General features: G+C 41.4%; 1 protein-coding gene across 6 annotated transcripts in view; it reads left to right on the top strand.

Annotated features, from left to right (window-relative positions):
- The window catches only part of ilf3b (interleukin enhancer binding factor 3b), a 65,967-nt gene that overhangs the window by 2,182 nt on the left and 47,769 nt on the right, over positions 1-16,016 (top strand). For 4 of the 6 annotated variants that reach the window (XM_078531239.1, XM_078531238.1, XM_078531242.1 and 1 more), the window contains exons 2-4: positions 11,217-11,383; positions 13,457-13,619; positions 14,904-15,130. In XM_078531239.1, coding sequence (XP_078387365.1) covers positions 11,220-11,383; positions 13,457-13,619; positions 14,904-15,130 — 554 coding nt within the window. In that variant the 5' untranslated portion in view covers positions 11,217-11,219. The remainder of the gene's footprint in view (positions 1-11,216; positions 11,384-13,456; positions 13,620-14,903; positions 15,131-16,016) is intronic. The other 2 variants (XM_078531243.1, XM_078531240.1) reach the window with 1 other exon arrangement.

Genomic DNA, 16,016 nt, shown 5'->3' with positions numbered 1-16,016 from the left:
CACTAATATCCTTTAGGGAAGGAAATCTTATCATATCGGTAGTCTTTCATATTGAGGATACCCTCCATTGTGCTAAATGGAACTGGGCATCCATGAGGCACTGTGGGCCATCAGCAGCAGAATTGTACTCAACCACAATCTGTAACCTGGCATATCCCCCCCTCTACCATTATCATCAACCCTAGTTCAATGAAGAGTGCAGGAGGGCCAGGTAGTCCAGGAGCAGGCATACCTTTCAAAAAAAAATGAGGTGTCAACCTGGTGAAGCTATAACACTGGACTACTTGCATGCCAAACAGCATAAGCAGCAAGCGATCCCACAACTAGCAGATCAGATCTAAGCTCTGCAGACCTGCCACATCCAGTCCTGAATGGTGATGAATAATTAAACAACTCACTAGAGGAGGAGGCTTCACAAATACTCCCATCCTCAATGACGGAGGAGCCCAGCACATTAATGCTGCAATCTTCAGCCAGTATGTCCGAGTGGATGATCCATCTCGGCCTCCTCTTGTGGTCGCCAGCATAACAGATGCCAGCCTTCAGCCTCCACGTGATATCAAGAAACGGCATACTGCGAAGACCCTGACGTCCTGGCAATAATAAAATAAGCTTGTAGTTGCCTTTAGGGGGTCACTAGAACTTGCCGCGCCCCTAGCCAAGTTGTTCCGGTACAGCTACAACACTGGCATTGACCCGGCTATGTGGAAAAATGCCCAGGTATGTCCTGTACACAAAAAGCAGAACAAATCCAAACCGACCAATTACCGCCCCAACAGTCTACGTTTGATCTTCAAAGTAATTGAAGGGATCATCAACAGTGCTATTAAGCAGCACTTACTTAGCAATAACCTGCTTACTGACGCCCAGTTTGGGCTCCCCCGGGGTCACTCAGCTCCTGACCTCATTACAGCCTTGGGTTCAAACATGGACAAAAGAGCTGAACTCCTGAGATGGGGAACCCTAGCAAAACTGGAGTCAGTGGGGGGGGATCTCTCCGCTGGTTGGAGTCATACCTAGCACTAGGGAAGGTGGTTGTTGGAGGTAAGTCATCTCAGCTCCAGGACGTCACTGCAGGAGTTCCTGAGGGTAGTGTCCTCAGCCCAACCACCTTCAGCTGTTTCATCAATGACCTTCCTTCCATCATAAGGTCAGAAGTGGGGACATTCGCTGATGAGTAACATGCACCAGGCAATGACCATCTCCAACAAGAGAGAATCCAACCATTGCCCCTTGATGTTCAGTAGCATTACCATTACTTAATCCCCCACTATCGACATCTTGGGGGTTACCATTGACTAGAAACTGAACTGGACTAGCCATATAAATACTATGCCTACAATAGCAGGTCAGAGGCTAAGAATCCTACAACGAGTAACTCATCTCCTGGTTCCCCAAAGCCTGTCCACCAACTACAAGGCACAAGTCAGGAGTGTGATGGAACACTCTACACTTGCATGGATGAGTGCAGCTCCCACAACACTCAAGAAGCTTGACATTGTCCAGGATAGAGCAGCCCGCTTGATCCACAAACATACACTCCCTCCACCACCGACGCACAGTAGCAGCAATGTGTACTGTCTACAAGATGCACTGCAGGAATTCACCGAGGCTCCTTAGACAGCACCTTCCAAACCCACCACCATCTAGAAGGACGAAGGCAGCAGGTAGATGGGAACACCACCACCTACAAGTTCCCCTCCAAGCCACTCACCATCCTGACTTGGAAATGTATCCCCATTTCTTCACTGTCACTGTGTCAAAATCCTGCAACTCCCTCCCTAACAGCACCGTGGGTGTACTGACACCACAGGGACTGCAGCGATTCAAGAATTCAGCTTACCTTCTCAAAGGCAACCAGGGATGGGCAATAAGTGCTGGCCCAGCCAGTGAAGGCCATATCCTGTGAATAATTGAAAAAAAATGGTGCTTTATTGGACACAGTATTCCAGTTGAGGCCTAGCCAGTGATTTGTATATATTTAGGATAACATCTTTGGTTTGTATTCTATTCCACATTATGTGCTATGTGCTTTTTTAATGACTTATTTACTTTCCCTGCCGCCTTCAAAGATGGTGTCTGTTGCCTCATAATACCACAAACTCCGCCACTTGTAGGTGGTTTTCATTATTCTGGGACCTAATTTAAAATACTTTCTTTTACATAATCTAATACAGTCGATTCCTATTAAGTCTGTGCTTCTAGTTATTGGAAATGGTTAAAGATGTCAAGGGATATGGAGTAAAAGCACGAGGATGGAGTTGAGATATACAACTAAACCATGATCTAATTGACTGGTGGACCAGGCTGAATGTCCTGTTATTCGGTTTTATTTATTTTGTCGCCAGTTCCAACCCCAGTGCCCCAGCCTCGCTTCTACTCTTGTTGTTTGCATGTTTTTTCTCTGCTTCGTTTCTGTGAAAAAAATGGCAGATGCTTTGTTTATTTCGGGGAAAGCTGTACACTAGTCTTGCCTTGATCTGATTGAAAAGAACTCAAGGTGACCAATGTATCTTGGTGTTCATAAGAACAGGAGTAGGCCATTCAACTCCTTGAGCCTTTTGCCTTTCATGACTGATAAGTATCTTAACTAAATTCACATGGCTCTATCCTTTTGTGTGCGTGTTAACTAGCAAAAACCCATTGATCTCCGATTTAAAATTGGTTGAGTTTTTTTTGTAGAAGTGTTACTTACACACTACTACCACCCTTTCTCCTTAATGGCTTAGCTCTGATTTTAAGGCTGTCTCCTTGTCCTATGCTCCTCCACCAGATTTTTTTGAATCCTATAAACCTCAGCCAAGTGGCCCCATAACCCCCATATCAACATCTTGTGGGGGTTAGCATTGACCAGAAACTGAGCTGGATTAGCCATATGAATACTGTGGCTACAAGAGCAGGTCAGAGGCTGGGAATCCTGCGATGAGTAACTCACCACCTGACTCCCCAAAGCCTGTCCATCTACAAGGCACAAGTCAGAAGTGTGATGGAATGCTCTCTGCTTGCCTGGGTGAGTACAGCTCCCACACAGTCAAGAAGCTTGACACTGTCCAGGACAGTAAAGCAGCCCGCTTGATTGGCACCCCTTCCTCATGTACTCCCTCCACCACCGCCGCACAGTAGCAGCAGTGTGTACCATCTACAAGATGCACTGCAGGAACTCACCAAGGCTCCTTAGGCAGCACCTTCCAAACCCACTACCATCTAGAAGGACAATGGCAGCGTATACATGGGAACACCACCACCTGGAAGTTCCCCTCCATGTCATTCACCATCCTGATATCACCGTTCCTTCACTGTTGCTGGGTCAAAAATCCTGGAACTCCCTCCATAACAGCACTATGGGTGCACCTAAACCACATGGACTGCAAGAAGGCCGCTCACCACCACCTTCTCAAGGGCAACTAGGGATGGGCAGTAAATGCTGGCCCAGCCATTGAAGCTCACATCCTGTAAATTAATTTACAAAACCTTTATACTTTTTATATTCCATGGAATACAAACTTAGTTTATGCAATGCCTCCTTGTGATGTAACAGTTAAAGTTCTCAGATTTCTGGTGAATCTGCACTGCATGCTTCCAAGTTCAATGTAGATGAAGTGCCCAAAACTACACAGTACTCACATGTGGTCTAAGCAGGGCTTTCTATTATGTCTTATCATAATCTAGCCCTCTAGCTATAAAGAAACAATCAATTCAGGACAATTCCTGGGGTAGCAGGATTGTCCTCTGAGGAGACAGCCTATATATATGTCAAAACAATTCTCTCGAGTTTTGAAGAATGAGAGGCAATCCCATTGAAACATGCAATTCTTACAGGGCTCGACAGGGTAGATGGAGGAAGAATGCTTCCTGTGGCTGGGGAGGTCTAAAGTCAGTGGACACAGCCTCAGAAAAAGGAGTAGGCCATTTAAGACTGAGATGAGGAATTTCTTCATTCAGGGTGTTAAGTCTTTGGAATTCTCTTCCCCATAGAGCAGTGGAGGCTCAGTCATTGAGGTTTTCAAGAGAGATCAACTGATTTCTAGATATTAGAGACATCAAGGGAGATCGGGATAATGCAGGAAAATGGTGTTGCTAGCCGATCAGCCATTATCTAGTTGAAATGCAGAGCAAGCTCAAGGGGCTGAATGTTCTACTACTCCTTGTATTTCCTATGTTCCTATTCCATTAGCCTTTGGGTAAGTTTTGGATCTGCTACATTTTAATTACTTGTATAATGGACCCCTTAGATACAGGCATAGTACTGGAAGGGGGTAGCTAGTATTACATTACCACTTCTCATGAAAGAGAAACAGGATAATCCTGGAAACTACAGGCTAACACTGGTGTTGGCGAAGTTATTGGAAACCATTATCAAAGTAAATAAACATTCATTTAGAAAGACATGGATGAGTCAAGGAGAGCCAGCATGAATTTAAGGTAAATTATATTTGATTAACTTTATTAAATTCTTTGTGGGTACTGAGAAGGTTGATCAGAATAGTGCTCTGTGCGTACATACCTTTGAAATGCATTTGACAGTGCCACAAGAAGGTTTATTATTAAGAAAATGGATTACTAAAGAGGTAAGAGAACACAAAACTAAAAGAAAAGGCATGGAAAAATAGATTCTGACAAATGGGAACAGTACAAAGAACAGCAAAGGATCAGAAAACCACTGTAAAAGGAAGGATGTATGGAAGGAAGCTTGCAAGTGATGTCAAAATTAACACTGATTTTAAAAATATATTAGAAAAAGAGGGTGATCAGGAGCAATGTGTACCCTGAAAACTGATAATGACATTATCAGTGAAAATAAAATGGCAGGTGTTGAATACTAGATGAGCATTTACAGTAGAGGAAGAGGTCAGCATGCTGGAAACCCCAAGGAAGCTAATATTGAACCAAGGACTCTCTCAAATTAACATAACCAAAATAATTGTCATGAAGAGAATAATGGCACGAAAGAGAAACAAATTTCCAGGACCAGGTGGTTTCCATTCTGGAGTTTTAAAGGAAGCTCTTCTAGCATTCTACCAGTTAGGAAGTACCCTGTTCTATTCTCTTTCAGTCCAAAGTGGATGACCTGCTCAGTGCTTTGTCTTCAATTTCATGAGCTTCAACTTTACCCAACAATCTATAAATGCCTTCTGAAAGTTCATAAATAACGTCATAGACATTCTCCTCTCTATTGTTTTAATCAAAAAATTCATTCAGCTTTCTCAGACATCTATTGTTTACAAATCCATGTTGCACTCTGATCATCTGAAAATTTTCAAGGTGTTTAGGCATCCTATTCTTAATTATAGGATCTAGTAATTTCCTGACAACAGATGTTAGGCTAACTGGCCTATAATTCCATAAATTATGGAGTGACGTGTAATTTTTTTAATTCAAAGGAACAGTTCCGTAATTGAGAGATTTTTATTTCAGAAGTTTCCAATTAAAAGAATTTTGTTTTTGTTACAAACTTCATTAATCTCTGAATTGTTCATCCTGATAATTCTCACAGGTCTGAGCCTAATCTTGACATTTGTGAGGGAGTATCACCTTTATGGGTGATGGTGCAGTGCACAGCTGAGATCTACATCTCCAAATGTTCAGAGGGACTCATTATTCCTTGTTTTGAGATATATGACAAATAAACCCATAATAGTACTGGAGGGCTGGAATGTTGTAGCAATGGATGATTAGCGTGCCTTCTGTTTAACCTGGTCTCAAACCTTTTTACATCCAAACTGTTGAAATATATTACATTTCTTGACTTCTAGTGTTGCTTATTCTTCAGCTTTTGTCTCATCTCAAAGCCTTCCCGAGGTTTGAGCAGGCATACCACTTGAGTTAGCCTGTGGTCCCTGCATGGAATGGCGGTGGGGGAAACATAGCTTTAACTGATGGGGAACGGAGATGGTTTGCTCTATTACTTGAGAGTAAAAGGTCTGCTCTTAAAGCATGCAGTAAAATACTGTAAGTGAAGATGCTAGAAGTAATTGCTATGTAGTAAAGTTGAAATTGAATTGACTATAAGATAATTCCAGCATTGGTTCAAAAACCTCAGCTTCTGATTCTGCTCTTGCTTGCAAAAACAGTTCTGTAGTGGTGCAGGCTCCTGTTAAAAGCTCTTTTTCTTTAAAACCATAGGGTTTGATTTGGAAATAGAATTGCACTTTGGACTTGCTGAGTTATAAGCTGAATTTTAAAGTGCATATATAGTTTTCATGTTTGATGTTTACCATGCCACTGGAACTCTCCTGGCTGATCTCCCCAATGGCGAAATGCATTAAATGTTGTCATGATTGCAGTTAAATCAAGACAACAGGTCCAATGCAAGTACTGCTGATTGAATTGGTTCTTGTTTATACTATGTTCTTGTTGGGGCCTTCCCCTATAAGGAACGGAACATTTAAATTATCACACCTCTGGAAGCGATGTTTGCTACTTTCTATCAGCGGGTATTGATTATAATTGAAGCATATAAACAATCAGATACAGCCAAAGGACACTGGTTGGTGAGGGTGTGTTTATTTGTCATCACCTGTTAACACTGGCTGTCAAGCACTACTAAGTAGCTTTATTCTTGGTTTCTGGGTCTCTTTCTAAAGATTGTGAATCTCAGTAAGAGAAGTTAGTGGGTATTTCTGGGTAAGTGGAATCCTCCAGTGGGATTTACTGTATACATGACAGTGAAATGTTACACTTTGCCTGCATAACTTAGCTATTAAATGTGCATATTAAATGGGTTTAGGGATAGTATGCTTTATTGAGTAGCAGTTAATAGCATTCACGCCTAAAATTACCTAGTGCACACTTAAATATTAAATACAGTTTGTTTTTTTTTAATCATAAGCCTTACTTTGGGTGAAACTTATTGGCATGAGTAACTGCAGTTGTAATGTGCTCTAAGAGCTCTTCCCCTTGCTGTAAGATATCTGCATGCAGACTTAACTAGAAACTTGGATTAACTGAACCTATTTCAGATCACTTCATGAATTGAGGGAGATAACTGAGATTGGTATATACATACTAATGTTCAGTTTAAGATTTAGGCTTGTTCCATAATAACTTTTGCGGGTACATTTACCTTCTGATGTCTCTCCCAGTTGGCAATTTATGTTTAAGCTGAGACAAGAGAGTATCGGCTAGCCATTTGACATCGGAGAATCACAGATTAGCTTTCCTCCCCATACATCCTGTCACTCCTAGGGATAGCTGGAAAGCAGAATAAGGGAACTAGCAGATTAATTTATATTTATGGCCCCCATCCCTTGGGAACTGCACAAGAATGAACCCAATATCACCAGAGCCTGTTAGTCTGCTGCGTTAGGAACTGAACCACTCAATAACTTATCAGTATTTTTTAATGAGCTAATCTATAGAAAATTAAATTATTTAAAACTGGTAACCAGTTACATTTGTGTGCTGCATTTAGCTTCTACCTGTTTAAAATCATCTTAAAGTCTGAACTTGTCGAAGTATTATATTCTTTATGTGCAAGACTACACAGCAAGTGTTGTGGTTGCCTAATCCCCATGCAGTTATTTGCTCTGAAAGTGAAAGCCCAACATCTTGTGTATCCCTTTTCAATTGAAATGCATTTTAGATTGATCACAAGTGGTGTTAATGGCAATGTAGACTCAGAATATTGAGTATACACTGCCATTAACATCATTTATACACTGGAACTGGCACCCCACTGTGTAGAGAATCATCTTGCTGCTGCTGTTGTTCTAGAGTACAAACAACCACAGCCTGCTTTGTTCTGCCGGCTTCCTAATTGTCTACCAGCTGCATTTTGAGCAGGTGAATGTTGGTAAATAACATCCCTGTAACCGTAACAGAAACACAGACAATACAAGATAAATGGTGCAATTTTAAGGAGTGAAGAGAGATCTAGGGATGTTTGTGCATAAATCTTTGAAGGTGGCAACAAAGCAGTTAGTAACACATATAAAATCCTTTTTATTTGTTCGTGGCATGAGTGTCCCATGGATGCTAAGTTTTGAGCTTACAGATCTGTTCTGACTTTATCCCATTTAGCATGGTGGTAGTTGCATGCATCATGATGGAAAGCGCCCTTAGTATGAAGACAGAACTTATGGTCCCTGTGGATACTAAATGACACTGTTGGGGTGATGGCAGTGGGGGGGAGCATTCCTACCAATACTGTTTTGGACATCTGTCACAGATGGATTGGTCAGGGAGAAGTCAGGTAGGTTTTTTCCTCTTGTTGGTTCTCTCGCCACCTCCCACAGTCCCAGTTTGGCAGATATGTCCTTCAGGACTGGGCCAGCTTGGTCAGCAGTGGTGCTACTGAACCGCTCTTGGTGATAAAGATTGAAGTCTCCCACCCAGAGTACAGCCATACCCTTGCTACCCTCAATGCTTCTTCCAAGTGGTGGTCAACATGGAGAAGTACTGAGGGAGGGTAATATGTGAAATCAGCAGAAGAACCCTTGCCTATGTTTGATCTGATGCCACGAGACCTCATGGGGCCTGGATGTTGAGGACACCCAGGCCACTTGCTGCTGACTATACACCATTGTGCTGCCACCTCTGGTTAGACAGGACATATCCAGGGATGGCGATGGAGGAGTCTGGAACATTGACTGTATGGTATGATTCGGTGAGTATGACTGTCAGACTGTTGATTGACTAGTCTGAGGGCCACTCTCCTAATTTTTGCACAAGTCCCCAGATGTTAATGAGGAGTTTATGGGGTAAACTGGGTGGTGTGACTTTGTTTCCAGTGCCTAGGTTGATGCCGGGGTTTGTTTGGTTTTATTTTTCAATTGACTATTGATCCTGGGCTTTATAATTAGAGGCATAAAGTACAAAAAACAGGAAGTTCTGCTGAATTTAAATAATATCCTAGCCTGGGCCTGGCTGCTGTATTGCGTCTGATTCTGAGCATGACTCTTTTTATGAAGGACATTGGTGAGGGTGCAGAAGAGATTTACAAAAATGAGGCATACAGTTACATGGATAGTCAGGAGAAGCTAGGGCTGTTCTCCTTGGATCAGAGAGGTCTAAAAGGAAATATAATTGAGGGGGGGTGTTGTTAGGGGGGGCGGTCAAACTCAGAGTTTTGAAGTTTAAAGAGAAACTGTTTCAGTGCCTGAAGGGTTGATCATCAGAGGAATCAGATTTAAGATGATTGGCAAAAAAAACCCAAAGGCTTATACGAGCAAAAAAACATTTTAATGCAAGACATGGTTAGGATTTGGAATGTACATCCAAAGGGTGATGCAAACAGATTCAATAGCAGCCTTCAAAAGGGAATTGGGGGGAAAACATTGGGATTTGTGGAAGAGCAAGGTGGAGTCAGTGCTGATTAAGGCCTGCTGTGATTCTCTGATTACCAATTTTGTGTCCCACTGATCTGCTGCATAATGTCCTGGTACTGTGTGCAATGCAGTAATGACAATTAATGGACTAAGTTACTTAATTTTTAGTAATAAATAAGCAGGATTGAATGAAAGAAGCAGAGTGGGGGTGGCAGCAGGGAGACTTGAAGTAATTGTGGAAGTGGGAAGCGAAGCCACCACTGGAATAAGATTGGATAGGAAAGAGTGGAATCAGGTGAGGCAAGTTCCATTCACCCAGTGAGTGTGGAAGATGGTGTGCTCAACTGTATCAAAGGCTGCAGACAAGTTGAATGGTGAGGGAATAGCCCACCATGTCACAGTCACATTGGATATCATTTGTGGCTTTGTTTAAGGCTGTTTAAATGCTATGACAGGGATTGTAGAGTAATGATACAGGAGCCAGGTGACTAAACACTGGTAAGGAAAAGCTCACTTGTGTGCTGAGCATTTTTAATTTAACATAAAAGCTGTTAGTCAATAAGTCTGGAAGATAAAATGGAGTGACACTTCAGTTGAGAGTCTTCATCAGAATGCCAGATAATGCTCAGAATCAGTCTGTTTTAACTGGTTACGTGAGTACTTTACATGCAGAGGTAACTGTTAGCAACATTGCAACAAATAAGTACTCAACTTCATTCTAGTTTCTACTTTATTGGGCACTGGACATACGGGTTGGCATATGTAGATGGAAAGGTTGATACTTGAAGTGTGTGTTAGAATTCCTAAGATGTGATGTAGACCAAGAAGCTGTTTTCTGTTTGTGCGGAGTTGGAAAATATTAGAAGAGTGACAGTGCTGGGCTGCTCAACTGGTCTTGGCTTTTTGGTACTGATAGCAATTCAGGGCTGTCTGCTAGAAGTGGAAGTACATCTGTGTGGATCATATTTAGTTATGTGCATGAGTCTCCATCTTTTTGGATGGGAGGGATTGGTTTAGAGGAGAAAATTCCTGCACTACCTTTCTTTGGTCCCTTGTGTTGCGTACCATTCCAAGCATCTTGAAGGATATTTCTAAATATAGAATTTTACACCACAGCGAGAATATTTAGCCATTGTAACTGCATCAGCTCTGAATTATCTACTTAGTCCCTTTCCCTTGTCTTTGCCAATGTTTATCAGCTTTCCCTCTAAAAAACCTATTGATTTTGCTTCCAATACTGTTTTGTATAGAGCATTCTATGTTCTAACATTTTTGCACTTTATAAGAAAAGTGTTCTCTAAACTTTGTTCTTTTAATGATGCATCATACATTTGTACCCACCAGTTACCAAATGACTGCTTTTAAAATTGCACACAAATTATAGCAGCGACGCAGATCTTTGGCCCAACTTGACCCTGTTTACTCTCCCAATGAGCAGTACCCCTAACTCCATGTGCTCACTCGGATCCAATTTGCCTTTATTCTCCTTTGATCACATAACCTATTCTTAAATGTTAACAGTCTCTACATCAATCACTAACCTGTGAGAAGATGCAGTGGGGAACCACAGCCTAACCTAGCCCCTGTGCACTTTCCCAGCTGGCCGCACATAGTGGTCTGGATTGATCGGGCTTTTCTTCTCCTTTTCTACCCAATAGCCATCCTTTGGTCTTGAAGATTACATGTGGACTGTTTCACTAATGAAGTATAAAGTATACATTTTTTTTTGTTTTAGATTGTTTAGCTGGTTAGAAGTTAAGGTAGTTTTGTTGTCCTTTTTTGATGAAAGAGTATTAGTGTTGCCCATGTTTATCCTAAATCCTGCTTATCTATTGCTTCCTGGTGCCGGGTGGCTGTAGGTATTAAAATGAACCTACATTGCAGTGCAGTAATAATTCTACAGTTGGTGGAATGCTTTCCTTGTTTGAAAGGATAAACATTTACTTGCAGGCTATGGTTCGTGGTGGCTCAAAGAAATCTCAAGGTGGTAAGAGAAAACTAAAGTTGATGCCACCACCACTGCCAATGTGGGACAAGAGGCAGGCTTACATGGAGCTCCTGTACTGGGACGAACTCATTCGCAGTGGCAGGCGCCTGTACCCTCAGGACTACGATAGGTAAATGTTAGGCTTCACAGGTTGCCAATTCAGAGTTTCATGACTAGCTGTTTAAAGCATATTGAAACTTGGAGGGAGGATTCATGGGTGTCTAGTGCTCTCAGTCCACTGCCCCCAAGATGAGTCTTAATTGAAGTGTGGCCTTTAAGGAATCATTGCAACTTAAATTGCACCCTTGGGAAATTGTCTGCATGTTGCAGGAGATAAGATAATTACATTGATACTTACAGCACCTTGCGCTAAGGGCTGAAGAGTCTGTGTGTGCAGTGTACAACATGGCTATTGCAGTCCACTTCCATCAGCTGTCTAATCCCAAATCTGTTAACTGAGATCATGACTAGTCATGAAGTTCCTTTTAGGACCTGACAGGAACTACTCTGGCCTCTTGTCCTTGAGGCACTTAGCTCTCTGAAAGGTCCCATGCCCAAATCAAAAGTTCACTTCACTTTCCTTGGTGGTAAAATACACTGTTTCATATCAAGCTCACTATTTATTGTTTTCAGTAGTTATCCAGCTCTGATTTATTGTATTGTGTGTTGGTTTCCTTTAAATTCTTAATTTTGCAGAACTTTTTTGCGACTCCAAGTTTATATTCTGAATTCATAAGTTAGCTCAACGTTGCAAGCATTTGTTTTAATATGATCATCACAAAACTTGATGTAAACTTGACCAAATATTTTCTTAAAAGCTGCATGGTAGCACGCCCAGTGAAATACTTCCAGTTTCCCACAAGGCTGCGCAGGCAATGGGCAAACTGTTAATATTGGGCTTTGCCAGTGTTACTATTAAAAGTATATGGTATGGACTTTGACATGATATATAAAACACATTGGATCAAAATTGAAGCATGTTTTAAGTGGAGGACCATCATAGCTCCTGCTGTTTATTGTGGGTGTAACTAATTGTTGCTAGAACTGAAATGGTATCACTGAAACTAGATTCTAGTTTTATCTGGGTTGTCCACATGTCCTTATGGGCTCCCCCTTATTTGGTGGAACTGCTATATGCGTCATAGTAATCATAGCTGAATAAGGGGGATGAGATGGAATTTGCAGTGACGAGTTAGTGAACTAAAGTTTGTGACCGTTTTTGCTGTTAGTCTGTTATACTGAGATTTCCTAGAACATATTGTTGAGTTGTTCCAAATCAGAGGAAATGCCAGTGATGTACATAGAAGATACTGGCATATTTATTTGGCTAGGCTGCAGCTGAAGCTTTTGAAATTGAATAAATGTATTTTGGTGGGATAGGTGGATAAGTTTTTGAGCAACTTGATTTTGGCTGCATAAAGTGATCCTAGGATTTCCATAGTTGAAGCGGGTCTTGCATGTGCTTTGTTTCCCATTTGCAAAATTCCTAAACTTGGAAGTATTGTGATTTGTAATTACTGATGTATTTTCTTTGAGTAGCTGGCGCACGTAATGCATCTGTGCCCAGGAACCATGTAGATGTGGTTTTGTGTAATGAGGCTGGTAAGAGCAAAAAATTGTATCTAAATGTGATAATAGCCAGAAACATAGGTGGATTGTGGTTTAACAATGTTTGAAGTGTAACGCCAGAGCTATAACAAAACATTACAGCAAAAAAACCATAACTGCAGAGTCCTGGAAATTGCTGTAACAGCAGAACCAGGGAGTATGTTTGAGTTGAGAATGAGCTTCAGATTGGACCCTTTTTTTTTACTTTCTGGTGACATTTTCCTCAACCACCTTGACGATTGGACTGATCGAGCAAGTCAGCTCTAAATAGGTGTTGGCTCAATTCATCCAAACTAGAGACAAGTCTGGATAGTTTGCATTAAGTTTCCAGTATAAATTTAACCTTGTCTGCTTTACAGTGAGGTGTATCGTAAGGTTTACACTGAAGCTGCAGTTTTTAAAATTCATTCAGGGGATGTGGTCTTCGCTGGCTAGGCCAGCATTTATTGCACATCCCTAGTTGCCCTTGAGAAGGTGGTGGTGAGCTGCCTTGAGCCACTACAGTTTGAATGTAGATACTAACTGAATATTAAGCCCTTTTATAAGGTGCTGATTGAGGAGAGATGCGGGTTCTTATCAATATGTTCAATTATAGATACGAGGAGCTGCGCCTGTGGTACGACTGCCTGTGCTTTGAGGAGGGGCTGAAATCTTATCGTCCAAGGATATTGGAAAAACTACCCAAAGCACCAAAGAAATCACATAAGAAGCCAAAGAAACCCTCCAAGGTAGAGCGGGTGGAGGCTGAAACCACAATGGTAAGTGTATCAGCATAGGAAAGGGAATTCTTTATCCTTGTTGGCCTATGGCTTTCTTAAATGTGGTTTTTCTGATTAAAGGAGTAATTTGTGGTTGTCTTGAGGGTGCTACAATCATTTAAAATTCAAATCTACTTCGTTTGGGAAAAACTGGTTAATTCACATTTCAGTTAGCAAAATGACTGGATTAATGTGATACAGAAATACATCTGATGGATTGTATAGAATGTGCACCTTTATCCCATTTTGGCCCTTTGACTGAATTTACAAGGCAAGAATGAAGAAAATGTCTTGAACCTTACTGGCTATTCTGTTCAGCCTGTTTGATGCCCATCTGGTTTCCAGCTCTTGTCCTCTGCAGTAGATCCTGAGAGTTTGAGACATCCATCCTTCATTTACTGCACTGGGTGAGCTTTCCAAACACTAGAACGATTTCTGAAGGAATAAAAAATCTACTTTCATGTTTCAAAACAATATGAATAGCCACTTAACAGCATTGTTCATGTAGCATGTTACAGTGGAACATATAGGAAAAATGGCTATAATCAAACTTGAAGTTAGAAAAATAAAGGGAGCAGAAGTGAAGGATGCTATGGCAGAGTGGGCAGATGGGAGGTAGTGCAAGGGAAATTGCTGTTTTTAGCCACAATGCAGCTAGTAATTTCGGAGGGAGTGTTAGCATATTGGACACCAAGATTTTGGAATCTGCACGTTTTCAGATTATACTTTACTGAGTAACTAGCCTTCCCTAATGCTTAATTTATTAAGGAGAACCTCTTGAATGATCGTTATGATGCTGAGATAGCTTCAGTTTAGCTTGCAATGCTTTAATACTCTAGGGCTAGGGAGAGAATAGAACAGCTGAAGTTCTCCATTGAAATACTGTATAGCATTACCTGTCAGAATTGATTTGTGTATGATTGAGGATGGGATCTGGGTTAGCAGTGATCTATGGTCAAATAATTTGTTGGTGGCGTCTGTCTAGAATCATAAAAGCTGTATCCCCTGTTGGATGTGACTGGTGAACATGGAGTCATACCCAGCAGGATTTATATTCCTTAGAACAAGATGCTTAGAAACATTGCTGATAGTTGCGCCATCATGCAAGGGTTTGTATTCTGGCATAAAATGTGATGTATCCATTTGGCTTGCTTTGAAATTACTGCATTTTCTTCTTAATAACTAAGTTGGAAAGGAGAAACTTGAATTGACATTTTATCGTAACTTGTTTGTCTGGCATAAATTAAGATGCTTTGTAGCCATTCACTGTTGTATTCCTTCCAGCGTCCCATGCGTATATTTGTGAATGATGACCGGCATGTGATGGCAAAACATGCTGCCATCTACCCAACTCAAGAAGAACTGGAAGCAGTTCAGAATATGGTGTCACACACAGAGAGGGCACTGAAAGCAGTTTCTGACTGGTTGGATGAGCAGGAGAAGGCCAGTATTAAAACAGAAGTTACTGAAGTGACTGAGGCACCAACAACAGAAGGAGAGAATAAGGAGGGGTATGTAGAATTAATATTCCAGTAAAATGGAGGGAAATCAATAACATATATTGTGGAAATCTTTGGGAACTGTATTAAATAGATTTGTAAGTTGGAGGATGAATAGCGTCTACTATCAGATCCATAAGAAATAGGAGCAGGAGTAGGCTATCTAGCCCATTGAGCCTACTCTGCCATTCAGTAAGATCATGGCTGACCTGATTGTGGCCTTAACTCCACTTTCTTGCCTGCCCCCCATAACCCTTGACTCCCTAACCCTCCATTGCTCTCTCTGGAGTAGAATTCCAAAGACAAACAAGCATCAAGAATTTTTTCTTCATCTCCATCTTAAATAGAAGGCCCCTTATTTTTAAACTGCACCCCCTAGTCTTAGATTCCCCACAAGGGAAACACCCTCTCATCATCCACCCTGTAAAGCTCCCTCGGAATCAATAAGATCACCTCTCATTCTTCTAAAATCCAATGAGTATAAGCTCAACCTTTTTTCATAAAGTAACCCCGTCATCCCAGGAATCAACCTAGTGAACCTCTTAACTGCTCCCAATGCAAGTATGTCCTTCCTTAAGTAAGGAGACCAAAACTGTACACAGTACTCTGGATGAGGTCTCGCAAATGCCCTGTACAGTTGTAGCAAGACTTCTCTACTTTTATTCTCCATCCTCCTTGCAATAAAGGCCAACATTCCATTTGCCTTCCTAATCACTTTCTGTACCTGCATGCTAATTTCTGTGGTTCATGTACATGTGCACCCAGATCCCTCTGTACCACAGCATTCTGCAGTCCCTCTCTGTCTCTTTGAATAATCTGCATTTCTATCCTTCCTGCCAAAGTGGGCAACCTCACGTTTTCCCATATATTATATTCTATCTATCAATTTTTTGCCCAC

Source organism: Cetorhinus maximus, chromosome 28, assembly GCF_964194155.1.
Source record: "Cetorhinus maximus chromosome 28, sCetMax3.hap1.1, whole genome shotgun sequence".
Lineage (NCBI taxonomy): Eukaryota > Metazoa > Chordata > Chondrichthyes > Lamniformes > Cetorhinidae > Cetorhinus > Cetorhinus maximus.
Note: the sequence above shows the minus strand (reverse complement) of the source record. Positions and strands in the feature narration are given on the sequence as shown.